The 21,161-nt window shown below is 41.6% G+C and overlaps 1 protein-coding gene across 2 annotated transcripts in view; it reads left to right on the top strand.

The window, feature by feature from the left end:
* Nucleotides 1–17,777, top strand: part of GABRA5 (gamma-aminobutyric acid type A receptor subunit alpha5) — a 72,858-nt gene extending 55,081 nt beyond the window's left edge. For both annotated transcript variants that reach the window (XM_032207736.1, XM_032207737.1), the window contains exons 7-10: nt 7,733–7,876; nt 13,625–13,777; nt 15,181–15,392; nt 16,296–17,777. In XM_032207736.1, the coding sequence (XP_032063627.1) occupies nt 7,733–7,876; nt 13,625–13,777; nt 15,181–15,392; nt 16,296–16,598 (812 nt within the window). In that variant the 3' untranslated portion in view covers nt 16,599–17,777. The remainder of the gene's footprint in view (nt 1–7,732; nt 7,877–13,624; nt 13,778–15,180; nt 15,393–16,295) is intronic.
* The last annotated feature ends 3,384 nt before the right edge of the window (nt 17,778–21,161 follow it).

The following is a 21,161-nucleotide window of genomic DNA, read 5'->3' as shown; positions in this document are numbered from 1 at the left end:
TAATAGCATCCTGGGAGGGTACTGTGGCTGGGTGAATTATCAGTGCAACTGTTCATTAGTATTTGTGTTGCGTTCATCATTGGTATGACTGTGATTTAGTGTACCAGCTTGCAAATAGCTAATTTATTGTATTAAAGCAGTCAGAAGCCTTGCCTATGCTAACCATGAATCACACCTCCAGAATTACGAAGCTTCTTTCAGGCAAAATCACAAGGCTTTTTTCTTCCTTTGCTTTATGTTTTTAAGCTCTAAGTAGGGTCACATTTAGAGTTTTCCCCCATGAACTGGAATTTCTAAAATTAAGTAGGACCTTCCACCTATCACTTGCTTTGAAAAGCTGAAGGAACATCATAAAACTCTGTGTCTCAAAACAAATTTCTCAGGCATCTTCAGTTCTGTATTTCACACCACCTTGTGGGTGCAGTCGGTGTTTCCGTTTAATTTCCAAGCCGTAGACACTTCTATCACATTCCTATTCCCACCTTTTCCTAAGGTGACTTATAAATTACATTCTGAAACAGAGTCATTTCGATCTAACTTAGGGCTTTATTTTTTTAGTAATGATCAGTACAGTATATTAGTGTTGCTTAGTAATGAAGTCTCTTGAGACCTGTCTAGCACATTTTTTAAAGCATCCTATTCCATTCCCTGTGGAATGTGAAAAAAAAAAAAAAAAAAAAAAAAAAAAAAGATTGAATAAAACTTTGTATTGGGAAAACATCTAAAATACTGCTGATATTATCAAGATATATTTTTATTGTAAATTCTGGAAGGACAGAAACAATGATCATTTTAGTAAGGCTGAAATTCCTGCTGACTATTTCACAGTCAATGGTGTCCTATTATCTTTTCTAATCAGTTTCATAGAAGAGTTGCTTTAATCCATGACGATGATTTCCTCCTTGTCGGTTCTCTTTTGTCCTATCTAGATAATATTATGCCATTCCAAGTATATTTCCTTCTGAGTTTTTAATTTCTACTTACATTTGGGGCTCTATGTCCCATTCTGAGCTCCCCAGTACAAGAAAGGTATAGCCTTTGTGGAACATATCAGGTGCAGGACCACAAATAAAATTTAAAGGCTGGAGCATCTTTCATATGGTGAGAGGCTGAGAAAGCTGGGACTGTTTAGCATTGAGAAGAGAAAGTTCAAGGGGATTTATTCCATCTGTATAAATATGTCATGGGAGGGAATAAAAAGGGGAGAGACAGGCTCTTCTCAGTGGTGCCCAGTGAAGGGACAAGAGATGATGGGCACAAATTTAAAAGCATGAAATTATATTAGAACACAAGAAAACATTTTCACTTTGAGGGTGGTCAAACAGTGGAATAGGTTGCCTAGAGAGGTTGTGGAGACATCCTCGGAGACAGTCAACAGCCGTGTGGACGTGTTTCTGGACAACTGGCTCTAGGTGTCCCTGCTTGAGCAGGGGTTTGGATTGGATGATTTCAGTATATTCCTTCCAGCCCCAACCACTCTGTGATTCTAAGTGATTCTCATTTACGTTATGCTTCTTGTCCATGGCATGTATTCAAAGTCATTCATGCTGTTTATCAAGATGCTGTAAGCTCATGCCAGTTTAAATGGTCGGTTTTAATTCCGATGATTTCAGGTCCCTTAAGTAATTTCTGTGACCCTCAAACTCCCACAAGAACAGCAGAATCCAGCATCACACTATGGAAAAGTCTTGATTTATGCTCTTAGTCATTGAATAGGTGAATACATTTCTCTTAGAATTTAAATCACTGTTTTACTTTAATAACTTACTTTTATAAAAAGCTATTTCCCCCTAGACCTAGTCCATGCATATTTAGAACCGTTTGTTATTTTTATACTTAAATTTACATTTTTACACAATCACTTCTTCTTCCTATAGAGTGATCTCATTTGTACACTGATTCATTCTCATCAACTCAATTTAATGGGAAATTCCAATTACAGAACTCGAATCTAGCCTCAGCTGTATAGACGCAAACATTGACAGTGCTGTGTAATAAGGTAAAAAGTATTCAAGCACCAACGAGGAGAAACCCAGCCTGAATTTTGGAATTCAAGCTGCTACCTTATGGCTTCTTAGCAGCACTGTTTTACTGCCTGCAGAAATCTGCAAGATTGTAAATCTGGATCTCTATTGAGTTATCTAACGGTCTCTTTTAAGTGAGTCAAATACATAGACAGAGAGATGGACGTAGATATTTGTTTGAATATTGCTATTATAACTAGAGTTTCTAAAAACAATTTATGCACAGCTTTCACAATCAACGGACTTCAACAGGGGTTAGCAGTGCTTCCAAAATCAGGCAGTCTGACAATCCTGAGGCATGTAATAAATATGATAGTAAAAGCTAAGAATGTAGCTGCACAGTTGTAATGAGTAAAATAGAAAACAAGCTGAGTCAAATTTCTACAGTTATCTCTTTAGGTATCTCTAAGTAGTGTATTTCTAAAAGAAAAAAATCCAGTCACGGACTGTGGCTAGGCAGTTTATTTAATTGTAGCATGCAATTGTAGATTTTTTTGTGGGTGATTATAGCTTAAAAAATTCAGTCCTAGAAATCTATCTGGGTCCCACAGACCTAAAGTTTGGACTCAGTCATACATATTTGGTTTGTTTGACTTAAGGAGCTAAGATTTTTTTTTAATTATTGTTATTTTTTTTAATTTTTTTCCTGGAGTTTATTTAAATGTAGAAGAGAAAGAAAGGGGAGAAGGGAAAATGTGTGTCAGTAGCCACAGGTGGAGCTAGCTCCTATGGTGGGGGCAGTGGCAGAAGAAGGCTTCCTGCTGATGGACTGCTCACTGGGAGAGTGCTGCATGACTCACACTGTTTCATTCACTGGAGAGGGCAGCTGAAGATCTAATTTCTGTCCTTTTAAAATCCTTACTGTAAGGCTTTCCAAAACTGAAGTAGAAACACCTTGAAAGAGGCCAACAAGTCAATGCAGACAGTTGTCCCAGTGTGTCTTTTCCTGCACAGGTACAACTGTCCAAGGGAAAACAGGGCACCCTGCAAGGGGTGAATGAATGGCAAGGTTCCTCTAGGTCTTACCAACTGGCTGTTTTGCTCTGTTAGACCCTGTCTTAATGTATTTCCTCCCATTTACTGTGGTTGCTTGCATGCCCTTTGTTCACTGGTGTAAGAAGGGCCATTTCATGCTCACCTTGCCAGATATATGAGAGTAGGAAGATAGTGGTGAGGCTGGAAAAACAACAAAGGAGTTCTTTATGGGTTTTATATTCACTGCGGTGTATGTTGGATGTTGGAATGTAGAAAAATGGATCCACTCATTAATAAACAGATAAGAGAAGAAATGACTTTATTTCATCATTTTGGTAGGTGATAAGTCTGCAGTCATTTATCAAATGCCCACTAGAAATATATCTGTTGTCATTTTCTTTCTTCTAATAACATCATACCTCTCTGTATTTTCAGCCGTTCATCTCAACTGCTACCTTTTTTCTTGCTTTTTGAAAGAGTGAGTGTAGAAGAGAAAGAATAATTGAATGAGGCTTCCCCCTTTCTTTGGCAAGCTACCAAAATGATGGTAAAGAACACCAAATTAATTATTTAGATTCAGAATAGCAGAAGCCTACTTGCTTAAATTAGAATGAAAGCCAAGCAGTCTCAGTTGTATTTTCAGTGGCTTTGAATTTGGGTTTTCTTTTACAGCAACACCAGCAGTGTTCTTCTAGCTTGCTAACCTAAAGCATTTACTACATTTTCCTGTTAATCTCTGGGAGATTCCTTGCTCAGTGTGCACACCGTATGGAGGAGGTGAGGGCCTCATTCCCTGATCAGCAGTAAGCCTTTCCCATAACTCTAGAAAGCAGGAGCTGAAGTTCTTCAGTCCTTCAGTGAGCAAGGCAGACTAGAAACCCTCTGGGAGCTTTACTGGAATAGAGGGAGGTTTTTACACAGTTTGGTATGACAGTGAATAATACCATCTCTCCATTAGCAGCTGTTCTATCCCGATAGCAAAATAACATTATTCTAGACTACTCCCACACTTTCAGCTTTCAATATGACTGTGCCTAATTATACTGCATGGGTTATCGGGAGTGGAGCTGGAGCTTTTGGTAGTCAAGCTCAGGATAACTGGAGTCTGAGGCTTCTGGGAAGGTGTAGCAGAAGGTTTGAGGCAGGAAGACACACATGTAGTACAATTACGCAGGCACCAACAGGTTTATCTAGATGACCAGAAAAAAAACATGGTCGATGGTTCTGCTGCCACATCAAGGTTTGTGGGGTAGCCCATTCCTGTCAGAGCTGTACATTTCTCTCAAGGGTGCTTAGGGACTGAGGGGGTGGCTGCATCTTTTTACATTCACATTCCTGTTTTGACATTTTCTCAATTCTTCTCTTTCTTACAAGGAATTTTAGATTCTCATAGCCTTCCCAGAGTGAGGCATTAAGCAAAAAAATCCTTTATTCCAGCCTTTTAAAACACAGGCCTTGTTTTCTTACAGTTGCATGGAAGATAGAGGTCATATCCACGATCCTGTGCAACAGGTTATCCATAGACTGGGGTATATTTATCCTATTCCTAATGTGACAGACTTCTTTGGAGGCAGGGAAGTCACTGCTGAATGCATCCATTTGGACTGGGCTCCATAAGGATATGTGCAACCCTTATCTTGTCAAGCCCTATTAATAGCCACCCTTCTGCTCCTGCACAAGAAGCTCTTGCAGTCCCATTGTGGTTACTTTGAAGTCAGAGCAGAAGCAAGCAAAGGAGACTGTACTGCAGAGAGAAGAAAATTCCTGTAAAATTCCTCATTGCCTGTGAGATCTGGTGTGTCTGGGTGCAGTTTGGCACCTCCCAGCCTCTGTTTGAATTACAGATATTATTTTTTTTACTTGAGAATGTGCTGGGATGCTCCAGGATAAGAGCCCCCAAGCTTGCACAGGTGCATGTGTTTAACTGCCCAATAAAGGCTGCAATTCAAAGCAGAGACACTGGCTTAGTTTAGGACCATCAAGGGTAGGTAGAGCTAAGAAATAATACATCTGAATACCTTTCAAACCTTATTGGCCTGTGTCCTATTGTGGTCTCAATTTCAGTGGAATTTGGTTACAGTGCTTTCAACAGAAAAGTGTCCTACACAAATCCAGCATTCACTGGGGCTATCAACATATGAACAACATATACCAGATATACCATAACAACCCATTTTAGAAAGAGGGTTTTCTGCAGCATCTTTTTAAACCAATCCATCTCCTCCTACTTCTTTTCTCCAGATCTAGCTTTGGAATTACTTAAAAATGCTATAAACTTGTAATCATCTCTGAGATGAGGAGAGCGTCTCTTCTCTTAAGGGAAAGGTGAAATTCCACCATTTTTTGTGATGCAAATATTTTGCAGTAGGGAAGAAATTCCTTCGTAGTTTTTCAAAGCAGATCATGAGATGTAATTACAGTAATTTTACTCCACAGCTACAAATACAAGCATATGAAAGGCGTGTGGGCAGTCCTGCATGGCTGCATGGCTAATAAGGATGGAGGATTCATAGATTCTCAAATTCCAAAACTTGGATTAGCTCCAGCAGTGAGCACAGCAGCAACAAGCTACTGTCAGAGGTATGATGAAAAAGATCTCATCCTATCTTTATATTTCTAGTGACAGCAGCACGTGGTCTTTTCTTGGAAGATTAGCTATCCACTGTTTAATCACACCCCAACCCCCAATTAGGAAATTGTGTCCTATTCTTCATCAGAATCTCTCTGAAACCATCTTTCAGGCACTGTTTTTTTTTTTTCTTTTCCTTTTGTCAGTAGTGTGAAAAATCCACCCTGTTCTTAGATTTCTTTTCTGCATGGAAGTATCTATGCTCAGTGATTGAGTCATGTCTCAGCTTCTTGTCAGTGAGCTAAATAAGTTGAGCTCCTTAAGCTGCAAATCATAACACTTGTTTTCCAGTCCCTGGAGATACTTGTGACCCTCTTTTGAACCGTCTTTCTCTGTCGTTATTTCCATAGCTTTTCAAAAGTGTGGACAACAATGTAAGAATAGCTGTAAAAAGTCAGATCAAAGGTGTACCCAGCCTAGCATTCTGCCTCTGGTAGCACTTCCCACAGATGCTAAGGGAAGATTAGCAACAGGGAAAACAAGGTACTGCTTTCCTCCCTGCTGCATCCAAGTGATCTGCAGCTCATTGTGCTACAGCTGCTCCTAACCTGAACAAGGATGTCCTCCCATTTGCTGCTTGACATTCCTTGTTCTATGAATTCAGGGGCTGCCTTAGCAAATTTTTCCCATTGCAATGCCTCAGAAGTTCATGTTGAGCTGTTCTCTGGGAAAGTTTTTAAGTCCTCTGTGGCATCACTGCTTTCCAAGACAGCTTGCTGGCTCTGGCAACCAAAACTTGTGGTCTGTTGGAGACAGTACACTGTACATACAACCTTCAAGATAGCTGCCTGCCTTTGCCTTTCAAGTTCTTATCTGGAAGGCCACCACATGTTGCCTACTAGATTGTATTGAAGTAGGACATGAGTTTTTTCAGAAGAAAACATTCTGCACCACCATCTTACTAGTTACAGAGTGCAGAAGGTGAGATATTTGTATTTGATTTCACCTCCTTCAAGCTCTATCTGCATTTCACATCCCACTGGGAAAGTAAGCCTCGCAAGTTGTCCAGATATTAGTACAGTGGACTCCTGCCTATGTAACATGCCTGCAGTAAAGTTACCCGAAAGCTCTCAATAACCAGGGTGCTCAGGTAAGAAGTGTGAGATCTCCTTAATTAAATAAAATATGTTTAAAAGCATAGTCAGCTCTTTTTTTTTTTTTTTTTTTTTTTTTTTTTTTTACTTAATATGCAGAGAAAGCTTAAAAAATAAAAATAAAAGACAGCGTTGTCAGTATTTTTAAAAGAAAAATGAGATTCTTTTATAATAGCTTAATTACTCCAGGTGTTAAGGCTTTAAAAATAACAGCAACATTACTGAGGAGGGAGTGAGTTGGCAGTTCTGCCACTGCCTTTATTTCCAAGGACTTCCAAAGGCTCGTAAGAGAGATCTTGTTACGTTCGCATCTCCAGGCGTGCAGGTGTATCTGCACCACCACCAGTTTGCTCCAGTAAGCACAACATCCAGCTCCTGCTCTCCTTCATGCCATCCCACCCCTCAGTACTTTCTCTGCTCTTTTGGGTCACAGACATGCACGCACAGAGGGACACACACACTTGTCCCAGCTTCCTTCATCTGCATTCGTCCCCCACACACATCCCCTCACCCATGTGTACATATCCCAAACTCAGCACACACAGCAGATCCCGTGCTTGCCCACAGCATCACTTGGTATTTTATCGTGGAAATGGGATGAGACACAGAAGCTCCCCCTTGCCTAGGCACTCGAGGCGCATGAGTGCTTTTGAGTTGGGGACTTCAAGAAATGCCTTCTGCAGCTCGCTAGGGTTTAGGAGCTGCCAGCTACGTGAGTATGGGTCTGAGCTGCTCTCTCAAATCGAGTGGTTGTGATGGATTATATTTATACCTGCACTGTTCCACCCTCTGACAAACCATCCCACACATCTGTTATATTAGAAGGCTTCAACCTAATATTTTTTGAGCTGGGCATATGGGAACATGATTATATCATCTTTATTTGTTTTTCTCCATTCACTCTCACTCCTCCATTCTTCCCTCTCCCCACCATTTATCATTTAAGGATTCACTAAAATATTACACGGTGTTTTTTACTCATCACCATCTCTTTTTCCCTGTGTCAACAGATGCTTATCCCAATTCTGAAGTGATCTATGTGTGGACTAATAGCACCACAACGTCTGTGGTGGTGGCCGAAGATGGTTCACGACTTAACCAGTACCACCTGATGGGACAGACTGTAGGAACTGAAAACATCAGCACCAGTACAGGTAGGCAGACTATTTCCACCCCCTGGTTGCTGAAAGGCTCTGGTTGTTTTTCAGGGAGGACAGGGATGCGTCTGTAGGATGTGGGGTGCTAGGGAGATCTGGGCAGGTTCCTGGCTACTTAGCAGAGGTATTAAATTGGAGAGGGCCCTGTGCTGGCTGTTAGGTACTTTACAAAGCCACTGCAGAAGATGCATCCAAGCTCTCGCTATTTAACAGGAGTGCTGGAGACACTGCACACAGCTTCTTGGCAGCTGCCTTTGCCCAGGCTGCCAGCGCTATTACTGGCGTATTTCCCTGTGGGAGGAACCACCCCGGGAGGCAAACACCACCCACGCGTTTGATCCGTTTCAATCATCGCTTTAAAATGATTTGCTCGATGAGGCCGCGGTGGGGGGAGGAGGAGGGAGAGGAGGGCAGGTGGCCGCGGTGGCGTGGCTCTGCAGTGTGCCCAGGGGACCCCACTGCTGGAGAGGAGCTGCCAGCCCCGAGGATTCCCGTTTCCTCCCCAGCTGGACGTGGAGGCACCAGATGTGGCAGCATTAGGGAGGCAAAGAAGGTTTAATCCCGGACCAGGCACCCACGTGTGCTGTCCCCCCCTTGCTTCTTAAGGCCCCCACACAAGGGCAGCCCTGGGCGCGCATTGGCGGGGGAGTCCCGGGGGGGGGCGAGGCTGTGACAGGCGTCACAGGGGCCCTGTGGGACAGGAGCTTAACCAGGTTACACAATGCACTCGTCCTGAGAGCATTAGTGGCACGGAGCATGAGGGCTCCTCAGCCCGCAGGAACAACATAGCCTGCCTTGAAGGGAAAGGAGGTTTCCACCGCGGGGCCTGGGGGGCAATGGGGGACACCCTGCGGCAGGAAGAAATGTAATTAGCAATGACAAAGCCGGTCTAATTGCCTGGTGTCTTCTGGAGATGCAGACGCATCCCTGGTGAAAAATGACAGGCTTGGAGCTGAGGGCAGGATTGTAGAGGATGAGGTATAGATCAAGTTAGGAACTGGTTACTATCCACAGGAAATTTAGGAGATGTGAAAACAGGCAGGACTACACTCACACACAAGGTTACTTTGACCAAAGCATCAAGGCACATAAATCTTTCTACTCAAAATGTCCAAATGTATCCAGTAAAGGGGGTGGTTGAGCTTGTCTCTTACTCTCCAAACACAAGACAAAGCAAGGGGAAGCTTGCCTCAGGCAGCACAAAGGACCCACAACACACAACCACTATGGAGCTTCATCCCTTCCCTTTGCCTAACTCAGGAGTCACAAAGCTATTTCTAAAGCAAAGACATATAAAAGTCAAGAGATGACAGAGTCAGAGGAGCCACCGTGGTAGAAAAAGGACAAATATGTATTGCTATCCCCCATTAAAGAGCAAAGAAAGACACCTTTGTCCTTACCAGTTTACCATCATAGCTGCGTTGTTCTCTGCGATGAATGGCAACTCCCCTCTTGCCTTCATCATGGCCAAAAAAAAGATCCAGAGGATGTACTGGGGCATCTCCTACAAGCTTGTCCTGCTCCTCAGAGCCAGAAAACAACCCAGTCCCAGCAGCGTGTGCTCCAGTGTGTCAGCTCCGGGCCACCACCAGCTTGCAGTCTGCCTCGGAAAGCTCCTTGTAGTCCTCAGCCCAAGGGAATGCCGCACTCTCCAAAGCCCAAAGGTGCTGCCCAGTAGCCTCCTCCCTCCTGTACACTAAGATTTAGGCTAACAAATGCTTGTTTTCCAATGTCAAGATTTTATATTAGTGTCCAGGGTTGCATCTGGGGTGGCTGGATTCTGATTGCAGGGTGGATCACAAAGAGCAGGACACAGATTGTAACTGGGGATTAGCAAAATGCAAAAATCCGATTTTGCACTCGGGAAAGCATCAGTGCACGATGGATTTTCTGGACTTCATCAAGCTCGTGGTAGGCCAGAAATCAGGGTTACTTATGAACGGCCATCTAAGGCATTTCTTCCTTCTATTGCATTTTTGAAAGTGAAAAAGGAAAAAAAAAATAAATAGCTGTAGCTGTTGCATGAATCCAACTGCTGGGATTTTTTACTTTATTTATTTATTTATTTATATTTTTTTGACACATGAGTCAAAATACACAGCCCTTGCAGTTGCATAGGCAAAATGCTTGTATATGTCACAGGACATTTATGCTTCTCTTTCTAACAGTTTTTTTTTTGTTTGTTTTTGTTTTTTTTTGTTTTTTTTTTTTAAATTGGAAATACTGGACCTGCAGCAGTCCTGTGGGATTCTGCTGATTTTGTACCCAAGCTGCTATGCTTATCTGTCTTCTCAGAAAAGGTATCCTGGAGCTCCCAATTCACCAACCAATTTTGAAATCGGGAACATTTTAGCTTTGCCACAGAAAATGGCTCTGACATATGCCACCTGTGTGGTGTGTTTTTTTGTGCTAACATCCCCAAATATTATTCCCCCAGAAGAGAAGATACTTGACATCTCGCACTGCTTCCAGCAGCGCCAACATCTGGTGCATCCTGCTGTTGTGTTGCTGAAAGCATTTAGATATGGGATCTGGGTCCACGTGGATATTGCTGGTTTCTGCAAATGGTTGCCCAGCTCTGTTGCCCAGACCCAGAATCTCTCATTGCTAACTTAGGATCTGCAGTGCCACAAAACAAAACACAAACCCACTCTTTTCAATTCTGCCAGCTGGAGCCCAAACTCTGAAATATCCAAAGCCTAAATAATACAGTAAAAAATCAGCCCTTCATTTTGCACCAAATAAGTCTGATTTTTTTTTTTTTTTTTTTTTTTTTTTCTTGAGATGAGTGTTTCCTGTGCAGCACTATCAAAATAACACAGGCTTCTCTTGTGGACCAAAATGTTGTGGATGTCAGCATGATCAGGGACTGCAATGTCACAGACCTAACATCAGGATTGTGCCAGAACTGTTGATAAAACTGATTTGAGGCATATATGGCAACCAAACAAGCCTAGGGTCTGGCCCATCCTCACTGAAATACTCCTGTGAACCCCAGCATAATGGCATTGGAAGAAAGCATGTGAGATCATGAAAATTTGTAAGCACAGTCTCCAGAACTCCATCACCTGGGTACCAAAAAAAGCCACTGTATTAGCTTTTAAAGCATCAGAAAAACTTAAGACCAGCAGCAGCTCAGTAGCATAGCTCTGGGAAGAAATGCTCTCTTGAGCTTTTCACCAGTGCTAAATCTGTGATTAGAATTGTTTTTGCAGTGGTGAGTGGACCCCACCAGGAGCAGGACTCTCATCTATAAGTGCTACAGAAAAATTACCCCTTGTTCAAGAAAGCTAATGATCTAAGGATATACTGTGGCCTTACAGAAGTAAGAGGGAATTTTGCCACTCCAACAGAGCCAGGAGTTCCTTCTCTATAAACAAAAGGCCAACTCAGGCAGCTTTTAACATTACTTCAAGCAGTGGTCCCAGGGCATTAAAAAACAAGCTCTGTTTTTGTTTTTGTTTGTTTTTTTTTTTTGCCAGCCCCTAGTCTGCTGGAGAGGATGTTCCTAGTGCAGGCATTTTTGAAAAGAGCAACAGGGAAAATAGGAAAAAATAGCAGCTGGAAGAAGAGCAAATACAAAATCAGGTGATATTATTTCAGTGGAGACAAGAGGTTTGGTAGGTTAAAGAAAACAAAAAGGTAAGAATCAGCTATGGAAGAACATCAAAATATAGGCATTCATTTTCTGTATTCATCAAAAGAAAAAGATGGATCCTGTTGCTCTGCTGAAGCTGTGCAGATTTTTTTTTTATTCCAGCTCCAAAAACATACTGTCAAAATCAATAATGCACATCGTCACTCCTTAGCAAGCAGGGACACTGGGACTCAAACACATCCCAGTGCAGCACCAACTCAGAAGGAGATTACAGGCACGTAGACCCCGCTGCTCCTGGCATATTTTATTGGTAATCCACAAACTGAGAGCTCCTAAATAAAGAGCAAGTGAGACCACAGCATGTTCAGCATCTCTGGTTCAAAATTACACTAAATGGCAGGAAATTAGATGTTGCTTCTCAGGGATTTTCTCCCCAGTTTCACAGCATCCCCTGTCCATCCCCACATCCCTCGTCAGGAAAGCATTTCACCAGAAAATCAGACTCTAGAAGGAAGTCATAAAGATTAAGGCAGGCTGTCAGGTGAGGCAGTTCTATGCTATTCCAGTCTTTCAGTCTAAAATTCTCAGTGTGAATAAGTCTGTAAACTTCATCCAAAAGAACAGAACTCCTCTACCTCAACTCTTCAGGATAGCTATACCTGCAGAAGACCTCTCACTGTAGACCTGTTGTCTGCTAATTAGCCATATTGTCACTTAGCAATAATCCACCAAATCTAACTGCTTCGCAATGCTGGCTGCAACTTAATGCAATTTACTCAACGCAGATTCAGTCTGTTATATATTTTCCTTTAGTGTTTGCTCTATGGAAGGTAACAGTCCATTCTTGCAACAGAGATTATAGCTAATCCTTTAGCTCAAGTCGTTAAGGTCTTCATTCAATTTGTTCTTTAGAAAATTTGAGTTATGAGCCCCAAAATTCCCAGGATCTGAAAAATATATAAGTCAAAAGGGAAATTATATTTGTTTTATTCTCAGAGGACAATACACTTTTCAGAACAAGCATTACTCTGATTCATCAGCATCCAGCTGAATAATGCATGCTTTTAAATTAATTTGAAGTCAATATAAGTAGAGATCTGCTAGGGCTCAAAGGGGGTTGGTTGTTTTTTATGCTTATGTTTAAGCTCTATTTTTCCCCAGAAAAATGGTAGCCTGTTCTCAGATAGCAAGTTTTTGACTTTGGGGAGCAGTTACCATCAATGAATGGCCATCAGTAACAACTATGGTTTTACAGGAACAGTCTGAAAGAGCTGCTTAAGTTCTGATTTTTTATTGAACTGTTAGGGAAGATGACAGCTGGTCTGTCTGTTTTGGAGTGCATTTTTTTTAGGCTTGTATTGAAATTCAGAGGGCCTGACAAAAGCCAGATTAAGGCAATGCTGTGAATTTGGCATATAAAAAAGACATGGAGTTCAACACTGCTGTAGCAGCTTTTAGTGAATTCTTCATGAAGGCAGTACTCTAATAATTGCCCAAGTGAGCAAGACATGGCACAATGTCTGTCCAGAAACATGTAATCTTTCCAAGAGTCAAGGCATACAAAATTCTAGGAAAACTGCATGCTCCAGAAGGATTTATTTTTTCCTGGAGAAGCAATTTGATGGATTTAGATACTCCAATCAACAAGACCTCTTAAAATCTCTGGGAAAAACATGAATTTTTGAAGCACAGATACTGGGACAGGCAGTCACTAAAGTGTGGTGCAGGAGGAGCGTCTGGACCTGTTGTCATTCTTGAAAACTGATGGCTTGGCATTAACAGGTCCCTAACGAGGTTAAGCCCTGCTTCTAAATCGGGTTTCTAAGAGTAGATGGCCTTAATTGTTACTCTGACGGGACAGTTTGTGGGACATGGTCAAAAACAGGCACTGCCAGCAATCCAGAGATTTCATGCCTGTGAACATCAAGACGTGCCAGGTGCATAAAAGGACTGCAGGTTTTCAGTGCAGTAGTAGTCAGTCACTGTCTTCTGCTTCTGTATTCCATAGTACAGAAATCTAGATATTCTTCATACTATTAAGAGTGGCTGAATTGTATCCTGAAAAAGGAGGTGTAGCTGTCCTGCTTAAACCCCCAAATCAGTAAGCCTCTCTTATTTTAGCCATGTATGCATTTTTCTCCCCTTAGGCGAATATACTATTATGACAGCACATTTTCATCTCAAAAGGAAAATCGGTTATTTTGTCATCCAGACATACCTTCCTTGCATCATGACTGTGATCTTATCACAAGTGTCGTTTTGGCTGAACAGAGAATCTGTCCCTGCTCGGACTGTCTTTGGTGAGTACCTGACTCTCTCACAGCATGGAGGAAGGAAAGGACTTGTTTGTGGATGTGATTTTCTGTAACAAAACCACAGAGCTCATTTCTGCTTGTGTTGTAGATGTTCTCATGCTCTCTTCCATTTTCAAAATCCATTTAAAAACACTGTCTGGGCTTTTTCAAAAAAAAAAAAAAAAAAAAAAAGCATAAGAATCAATTATATGAGGGTTAAGGATGGAAAACAGAAGAATCGGATTGTTGTAATTTCATTTTTTTTTTTTTTTTTTTTTTTTTTTTACCCACTCAGGTTAAATATGTGATGGTTTAGAACAAAAAGCTATGCATATGATGATAGTACATACTCTAGTCTAAGCATTTGAAACAGATTTCACTTAAAAACATTTTTTTTATCTGTGTTTTCAAGATGTTTATCTGGGAAAAACCATGTAGAGGTTAATTAGTGACAATTATCTCTATTACCATCAAACAAATTAATATGATTTTGCATTTAGAAAATGTATATTTACTACAGAAGCTGTCATGGAAAAATCCTTTGGGGTCTCTTAAATTACTCGACTTATCACTAGAAGATTGCAAAAAAATAAACAGTCTTAACTGAAGGTTGATGAAATCAAAAAACCTACTAGATGAGAAATGAGGGGAGTGGGAGCAGCTTTGTGCGTGAAACTTTGGCCAACAGTTCTTAATAGAGCCATTCATCTATAGGAGCATCTATCTGTCAGCACCTTTGATAAAAAATCAATTAACGATCTGTACAGTGAGTACAGGTGCCAGCATCACATTGCTGACTGGTGATGCTGATTTTAGATTCATGAAGGCATAACTGAGAGTTCAGTTTTGTCCTGCTGGAGGCATCTGTCCACAGATGGAACTAGTGGCAGCTCTGTCAGCTACTGACTTCTGTGGAGGGAGGAGCTATAGTCAAGGGAATAAATAAGTCAGCAATTTCAATGATAAAATCTCCATGTGAGAAAATAAAAGCAATAATCACACTTTATTATGACAGTTATTGCTGAACAGGTTGATCATTTATTATATCATGTTACCAATTGACAAGTGACACCCTATATATATCATGCATCAATGTACAAGGATAAAATGCTAGTAGGATTTTGGTTTCTGCAACAGTTGGGCTTGTATTATCCTTAAAATCATGCTTAAGTACACTGTAACTACAGATAACCTGAACACAGAGAAGTAAACACCTGAGGACAGAGGCTTTCATTTTTTTTCTTTTTCAGAGAAGTATCTCATTCTTTCAGACCAAACTTTGCAAATACTGATTTACTTCATGTGGCCTTTCTAGCTATCACACTGAGTTGGGGCCCACTCATAACTTACTGGGAATCTCCTAAGGGCTACCAAGCTGATCTCTGCCTCTTGTTTTTCCTCCTTTACAGGAGTAACAACAGTCCTCACCATGACCACCTTAAGTATCAGTGCCCGCAACTCTTTGCCAAAAGTGGCCTATGCTACTGCAATGGACTGGTTTATAGCAGTCTGCTACGCCTTTGTATTTTCTGCATTGATTGAATTTGCAACAGTCAACTATTTCACCAAGAGGAGTTGGGCATGGGATGGCAAAAAAGCCCAGGAAGCTGCTAAAATCAAGGTGCTTACCTTACGTGTTTTAAATACCCAGAATAAAAAGCACTAACTCCGCATAGTTCGTATGAATGAATGCAGGATTTCCATCTTCTCCGTTTAGTTAATTTGTGATATACTCTTACCTTCCTATAGAGGAATATTTGCAAGGAAATATGCCTTCTTCTGTTCAGAGAGGTAGACTGTCAGTCTCTGCCATCTATACGAAGCGGACTGTTTTCCAAAAAATATAGGGCATTGAGTGCGTGTGACATGTAGTGACCAAATTTGTGATAATCAGCTACGAAGCCATAAGAGGTAACTCTGAGGAGGACTCTGTGTGCTCTCCCAGATAAATGGCAAGGCTCACGTTGAGCTCCATGGGTTATGGTCCTACCACAATAATTTTGATAAACTGAGGCAAAAGAGCATTCTTTGAAAACACAACCTTGAGTTTCAAGCCAAAAGGAACATTTTGGAATAGGACTGACTCTTAGCGAATGATGTCCTGGAGAAAGTCTGTGTTGGCAGGCACCCTGCCAGAGCAGTACCAGGAGGGGGGCTAGCAGAGACACCGAGCCCTTCACCGCACTGCTGCCTTCAGCCAGGAGGGCATGGCTGGCGTGGGGGCAGCAGCCTCTCCAGCTGCAGGGCTGCTTCACCCTGACAGGAGAAGCTGCTAACATACATGCCCCCTGGGATCTGGGTCCAGACAGCCTTGCTTCATTATCTCTGACATCAGGGAAGCTTTAGCCTGAGTAAGAGCTATAACATGGAGGCAGAAACAGCTGTTTGGGAGTCAAAGTCAGAATAGCCCCCCAGCGTTTGTTAGCATGATTGATTACAGTGCTTAAGTTTGGGGTCTGGTATCCTGAGAACCTGTTTCCACTTTCTGTTTCTGTGGTCTAACGTTTTGGTCTTTGCACTGCAGAAAAAAGAGCGCCAATTGCTGGGAAATAAATCAACAAATACTTACAGCACTGGGAAGATGACCCCTGCCCCAAACATGCCAAAGGACTCAACCCCATCTGTCATCTCAAACACAGCTTCTGCTCCAGCCAAGTCCACAGAAGAAAAGCCTGCCGAAAGCAAAAAGACTTACAACAGCATCAGTAAGATTGACAAAATGTCCCGGATAATTTTTCCAGTGCTATTCGGAACTTTTAACTTAGTCTACTGGGCCACATATTTGAATAGGGAGCCTGTCATTAAAGGTGCCAATTCTCCAAAATAAACTGAAGGACTCTAAAGCCACATGTGAGCCATACTTACAAAGCAGATGCTACCAAGGAAAATTTGAGATCCAGACAACTTTCTACATTTGGGCAATATTCTTCAGGAAGTTTTTTGCATGTTTAATAATATGTACAAATAATATTGCCTTGATTGTTTCTACATGTAACCTCAGATGTTTCAGAGACAATTATATTACTTACAGCAACAGATCTTGATAAAAGATCAGAAGACATTGAACATGGCTTCTTTGCTGCTGAGTATCTTGCATTGATAGTTTACAAATAAAATAAGTTATATTTTTTAACTGTTCACGTGTACTACATATCGTGGTTTTTATACTTCAGATGTACAGTCATACAAATGTAGGCTTAACCTCTATTTTACAGAAGAGCTCCACTATTGTCATCTGATAGGTTACTGTGAGTAATGCCAGTTGTAAATGTGCCAAATTATTAACTGTAGGGCTATGTTTGAGCACCTTTACTGGTTATAGGTAGCGCATTACTCCACAGATAAAACTGCTCAGCCCAGTTTTCTTTAATAGAAGTTAATACAAGGCAGTTAATCCTAATGGGGCTATGCTGATTTTCACTGCTTGAGCCTCTAGCTTGCAGTGGAGTAACACAGAGAGCGAGATGCTACTTGTGTAAATAAAGGTGTGGAATCTTGCCCTTAAAAAATAAAATAAAATTGGGTTTTGCATTCCAAGGAAATTTTCTTGAATGGTTCTCAGTATCTATTCCAAAAATTAGAGATATATTGCATGAAATTAACATAGATTAGGAACATATTTGTGCAAATAAAACTTTTGACAATGGCAGTAGACATTTTATTAAGGTAAAGCAGCTAATGTTTGGACGTTTTCCTGAGAAGATTGTGTTATATTAGCAGAAATAAACAGTAAAGAATTATGATAATTCTGAAATAATTATTACTTGTTTCCCACAGTGAAAACCAATCAGACAACACTAAGAAGTGTGATCAGAAAAAAAAAAAAAAAAAGTGCTTCATGACAGCAAGGTATTTCAGTGACAATATTGACAGAAAGGTCTTTGTACTGTCCATCTGAAAATTTTCTATAAAACGCCTTGCTGCTGCCAATGTGTTTTGCTTTCACAATGAATGAGAAAATGCAATCTGAGTTTTCAGCTCTTTTCTCCTTGGCATCTTTCTTTGTTCCAGAAGCTTTTGTAATTTAATCTTAATGTTTAAATAAAAAATGCATTCGACACTTGATTGCAAAATGTCATTCTTATACTGGTTATCATTTTAGAGATCAAAAAATCACCACTGGAGCCAGAAGAATTAAATGGAAAGCATATATGCATGCAGTGAAGCAGATGTGTGTGCATGATACATCCTCACTGTTGCCCAGAAAGGTACATATGGAGTGAAGACAGTGAACTGGGATATTTCAGAATTCAGTGTTATTTTGCTGTGGAGCATCAGTCCTACGTTCTATTTGGGACAGAGAGGAGAGCCTGTGCCCTTCCTGAGACATCCCTTTTGCATGTTGGTCTCTCCTCAAAATTTCATAAAGTCTCTGTTTAAGGGTGGAGTTTCTGCTTCACTTGGAGGTCAGGGTCCACTCCAGGACTGGGGAGCTGTCTGGGCTTCTCGTGTCATCTCTTCTTCCCCTTCATTCCTAAACATTGCTGAGAAAAAAGCTCATGAGTGTATTCCTTTTTTTTTTTTTTTTTTTTTTTTTTCCCTGATGCTGCTGTGTAATTGGACTTTTGCAGATTCCCAGTGGCCAGAGAGAAGCCAGGTGACTGAGCAGGTGCCTGGTAGCTGGCAGGGAGGAGCCCATAAGGGGCATGCCCATCTATTAGTTACAGTGCTGCCCTGAGGCAAGGTGAGGCTTTGGATCTCTGTATTAATTTCAGCTTCCCATGTGGATTTATCAGCCACGTAGCTCCTCATTCACTTCACTGTTTTTAAAGTGGGATGATGTTATTTGGATGCAATTAATTCAGTCCTTTGGGGATCAAAACAGTGAAAAAATGCAAGGCCTTTTGGGCAGCAAAGCTTCATAAATCCCTGTGGTTATTTCTTTTCTTGCACATAGGTTACTCCCACAAAAAGGCGAGAGCCTGGGAGACCTTCTGTTTTCTCAGCAAAATGCACACATGTTGCACTGGCCATCCACAGTAATTTGCTCACTATGCACCTCCAAAACAGCTAAAAACACCTGGTGACTGACAGAGGGAAGATCTTTATGTATATGCAAGACAGACCCTCTCAGCTGCAGCCTCTGCTGCCCCTGCCTATGTCCACAGAAATGTATAATGAGTGCAGAGCTGCGCTCGGGGCAGGGCTCCATGAAGATCCAGAGAAGGAGAGAAGAGCCCAACGTGCATCCAGGCAGGCAAACACAGCAATTGCTCCTAGATGGGATGTGCATACCCATGGACATTGGTAACCATATGACCATGGACAAGTCTCCTTGCTAGGAATCTGCCCGCAGCTCGCTGCTTCCAGTCCCACCAGAGTGACAGATGAGATGTAACTCTCATGACATCACTGACACAATGCAATGCACCAAAGTTATCTTGCTCAACCAGGTGTCCGGGAATGGTGGGTGGACTGATAAGGATCAATTAGGAGGTAGTCCATGTGGAGACTTGCCTTTTTTTTGACCCCAAAAGTATGCACACTAACTACCGAGTTGTTGGCAGGTATGCATCAGTACCTGTAAGTTCCATCTCTTCCCAATCATTCTTGCAGCCTAAAGGTGGCACAGGCTCTCAAAATTTTTTATCACACATTATCATTTATGATAACATCTGCAATCATAAAAGGCAAGCTGGATTCTGTTCAATAAGAGTTTTTTTGTTTGTTTGTTTTACTTTGGATGGTAAGAGTGTTACTTAACACTTCTTCCCCTCAGATAGCAAACATTCAAGTGACAAAAACAAGGTGGTGGGTTTTGTGGTATAATAATAATAATAATAATAATGTTTTTTGCTCTTTGTTTGTTTTAGTTTTGCGTTGTTTTGTTGTATTGTTCCCCCACCTTTCCCACAGGAACATGAGGTAGTTGTAGGGTTTAAAAAAAATACCTGTTATTGAACAGAGAAAGATTAAGGAATTAGTGTGATAGACACTGACCAAAGCTGGGTACTATGGGTTCAGGTCCAATCTGGAGTGTGGGACTGTTGCTTCACAATTCTCTAAATTGACAGAAACTATATTGCCTTCCTATGTTGCTTGCAAGAAGCTAGAGGAGTACTTGGGAGGAATATCATATATACATACTCAGTGCCTCTTCTCAATAAACCTCTTCTGGCCACTTTCATAGAAAGGATACTGCCCTAGGCAGACCTTTGTACCAACCCCATAAAGCTCCTCAGTGTATGTCCTCCAGCAGAGAAGGTTGGAGGACAGCAATAGCTGCTCAGACCCTTAGGTCACACCGTACTTGTGGCAGTGGCACCAGCATGCTTCTACAGAGGCTGTATTTACTGCATGGCTGAAAAGTATGAGCAATCTGTGAACCTCCAGAGGAGACCATGTGTAGTAAAAGGATATCTAAATACTCACAAATCCCAGAACAGAAATGAATCACAAGAAGTTGCTTTTTACTGTCCTCTAACTCCTACAAAAAGCTTTCAATTTGAAGCTTTCCCCTACGTGAATGAGAAAATCAAAACCCTCTTTAAAGCACCTTCTCCAGAGCTATTCTGTCTGCCTTAGAGGCTTTTTCATGTTTGCTGTATTCACTCAGATCCAAGCCTGACTCTTACCCTGAATGTCTCAGCATCACTTTCTGGTCTCCATTTCTGGACTCAGTGCCAGGAGCTCAGAGTCTAATTTTACATGTATGAAGAGTCTGAACACAGAACTACCTGCAAACAGGAGCTGCAGGATTGGGCCCTTTGTTTTAATTTAATAGACAATGTATTGAAATTTACCTGATGTGTAGAAGAACCAACAATTAACTACCTGCTAAAGGCATATGACACCAGAGACGTTTTATCACTTCCAGTGATAAATGTAATTTCCAGTTGTTGACTATTGCTTTCTGTGTTTGAAGATAAAGGCAGTAAATTGTGGTTAGGGTTTGCTCTGTTACCGTGGATTTGCTAAATCACGTTGAAAACTCCTGAAGAAGCTGCCTGTCTTTCATTTCTCAGAGGATCCCACACATTCCTCATCCTTGCTCAGAGTTGAAACGACAGAAGAACAAACGACCTCCCAGTGTGAGCTGCTGCCTGAACAGTAGGTGTTGCCCCATAGTTCGGGAGATGCTTCAATGAGCCGATCGATTCAAGGCTGAAATACGTAAATGTCACTGCCTCACACCACACAACACCTAACAATTTAAATAAACTCGCTGCGAGCAGCGGAACAGTCTGCGTGGGAGACCATTACTCACCGATGGCATCTGAACTGTGGGAGATGGGAGCATTTCCCAGATCTTGGCTCCAAGAAAACACCTTGGCCCATCCTGCAGCAGGCTTGGGCAGTAGCTGGAAGTACATCAGCCTCCTCGGGCTTCCCCTGGATGGAGATCGGTCCCCCGGGAGCTGGGGAGCTGTGCTGGTACCCCCAACACAGT

This window comes from Aythya fuligula, chromosome 1 (genome assembly GCF_009819795.1).
Source record: "Aythya fuligula isolate bAytFul2 chromosome 1, bAytFul2.pri, whole genome shotgun sequence".
NCBI lineage: Eukaryota > Metazoa > Chordata > Aves > Anseriformes > Anatidae > Aythya > Aythya fuligula.
The sequence above is the reverse complement of the archived record's forward strand: the minus strand, read 5'-3'. Positions and strand labels throughout refer to the sequence as shown.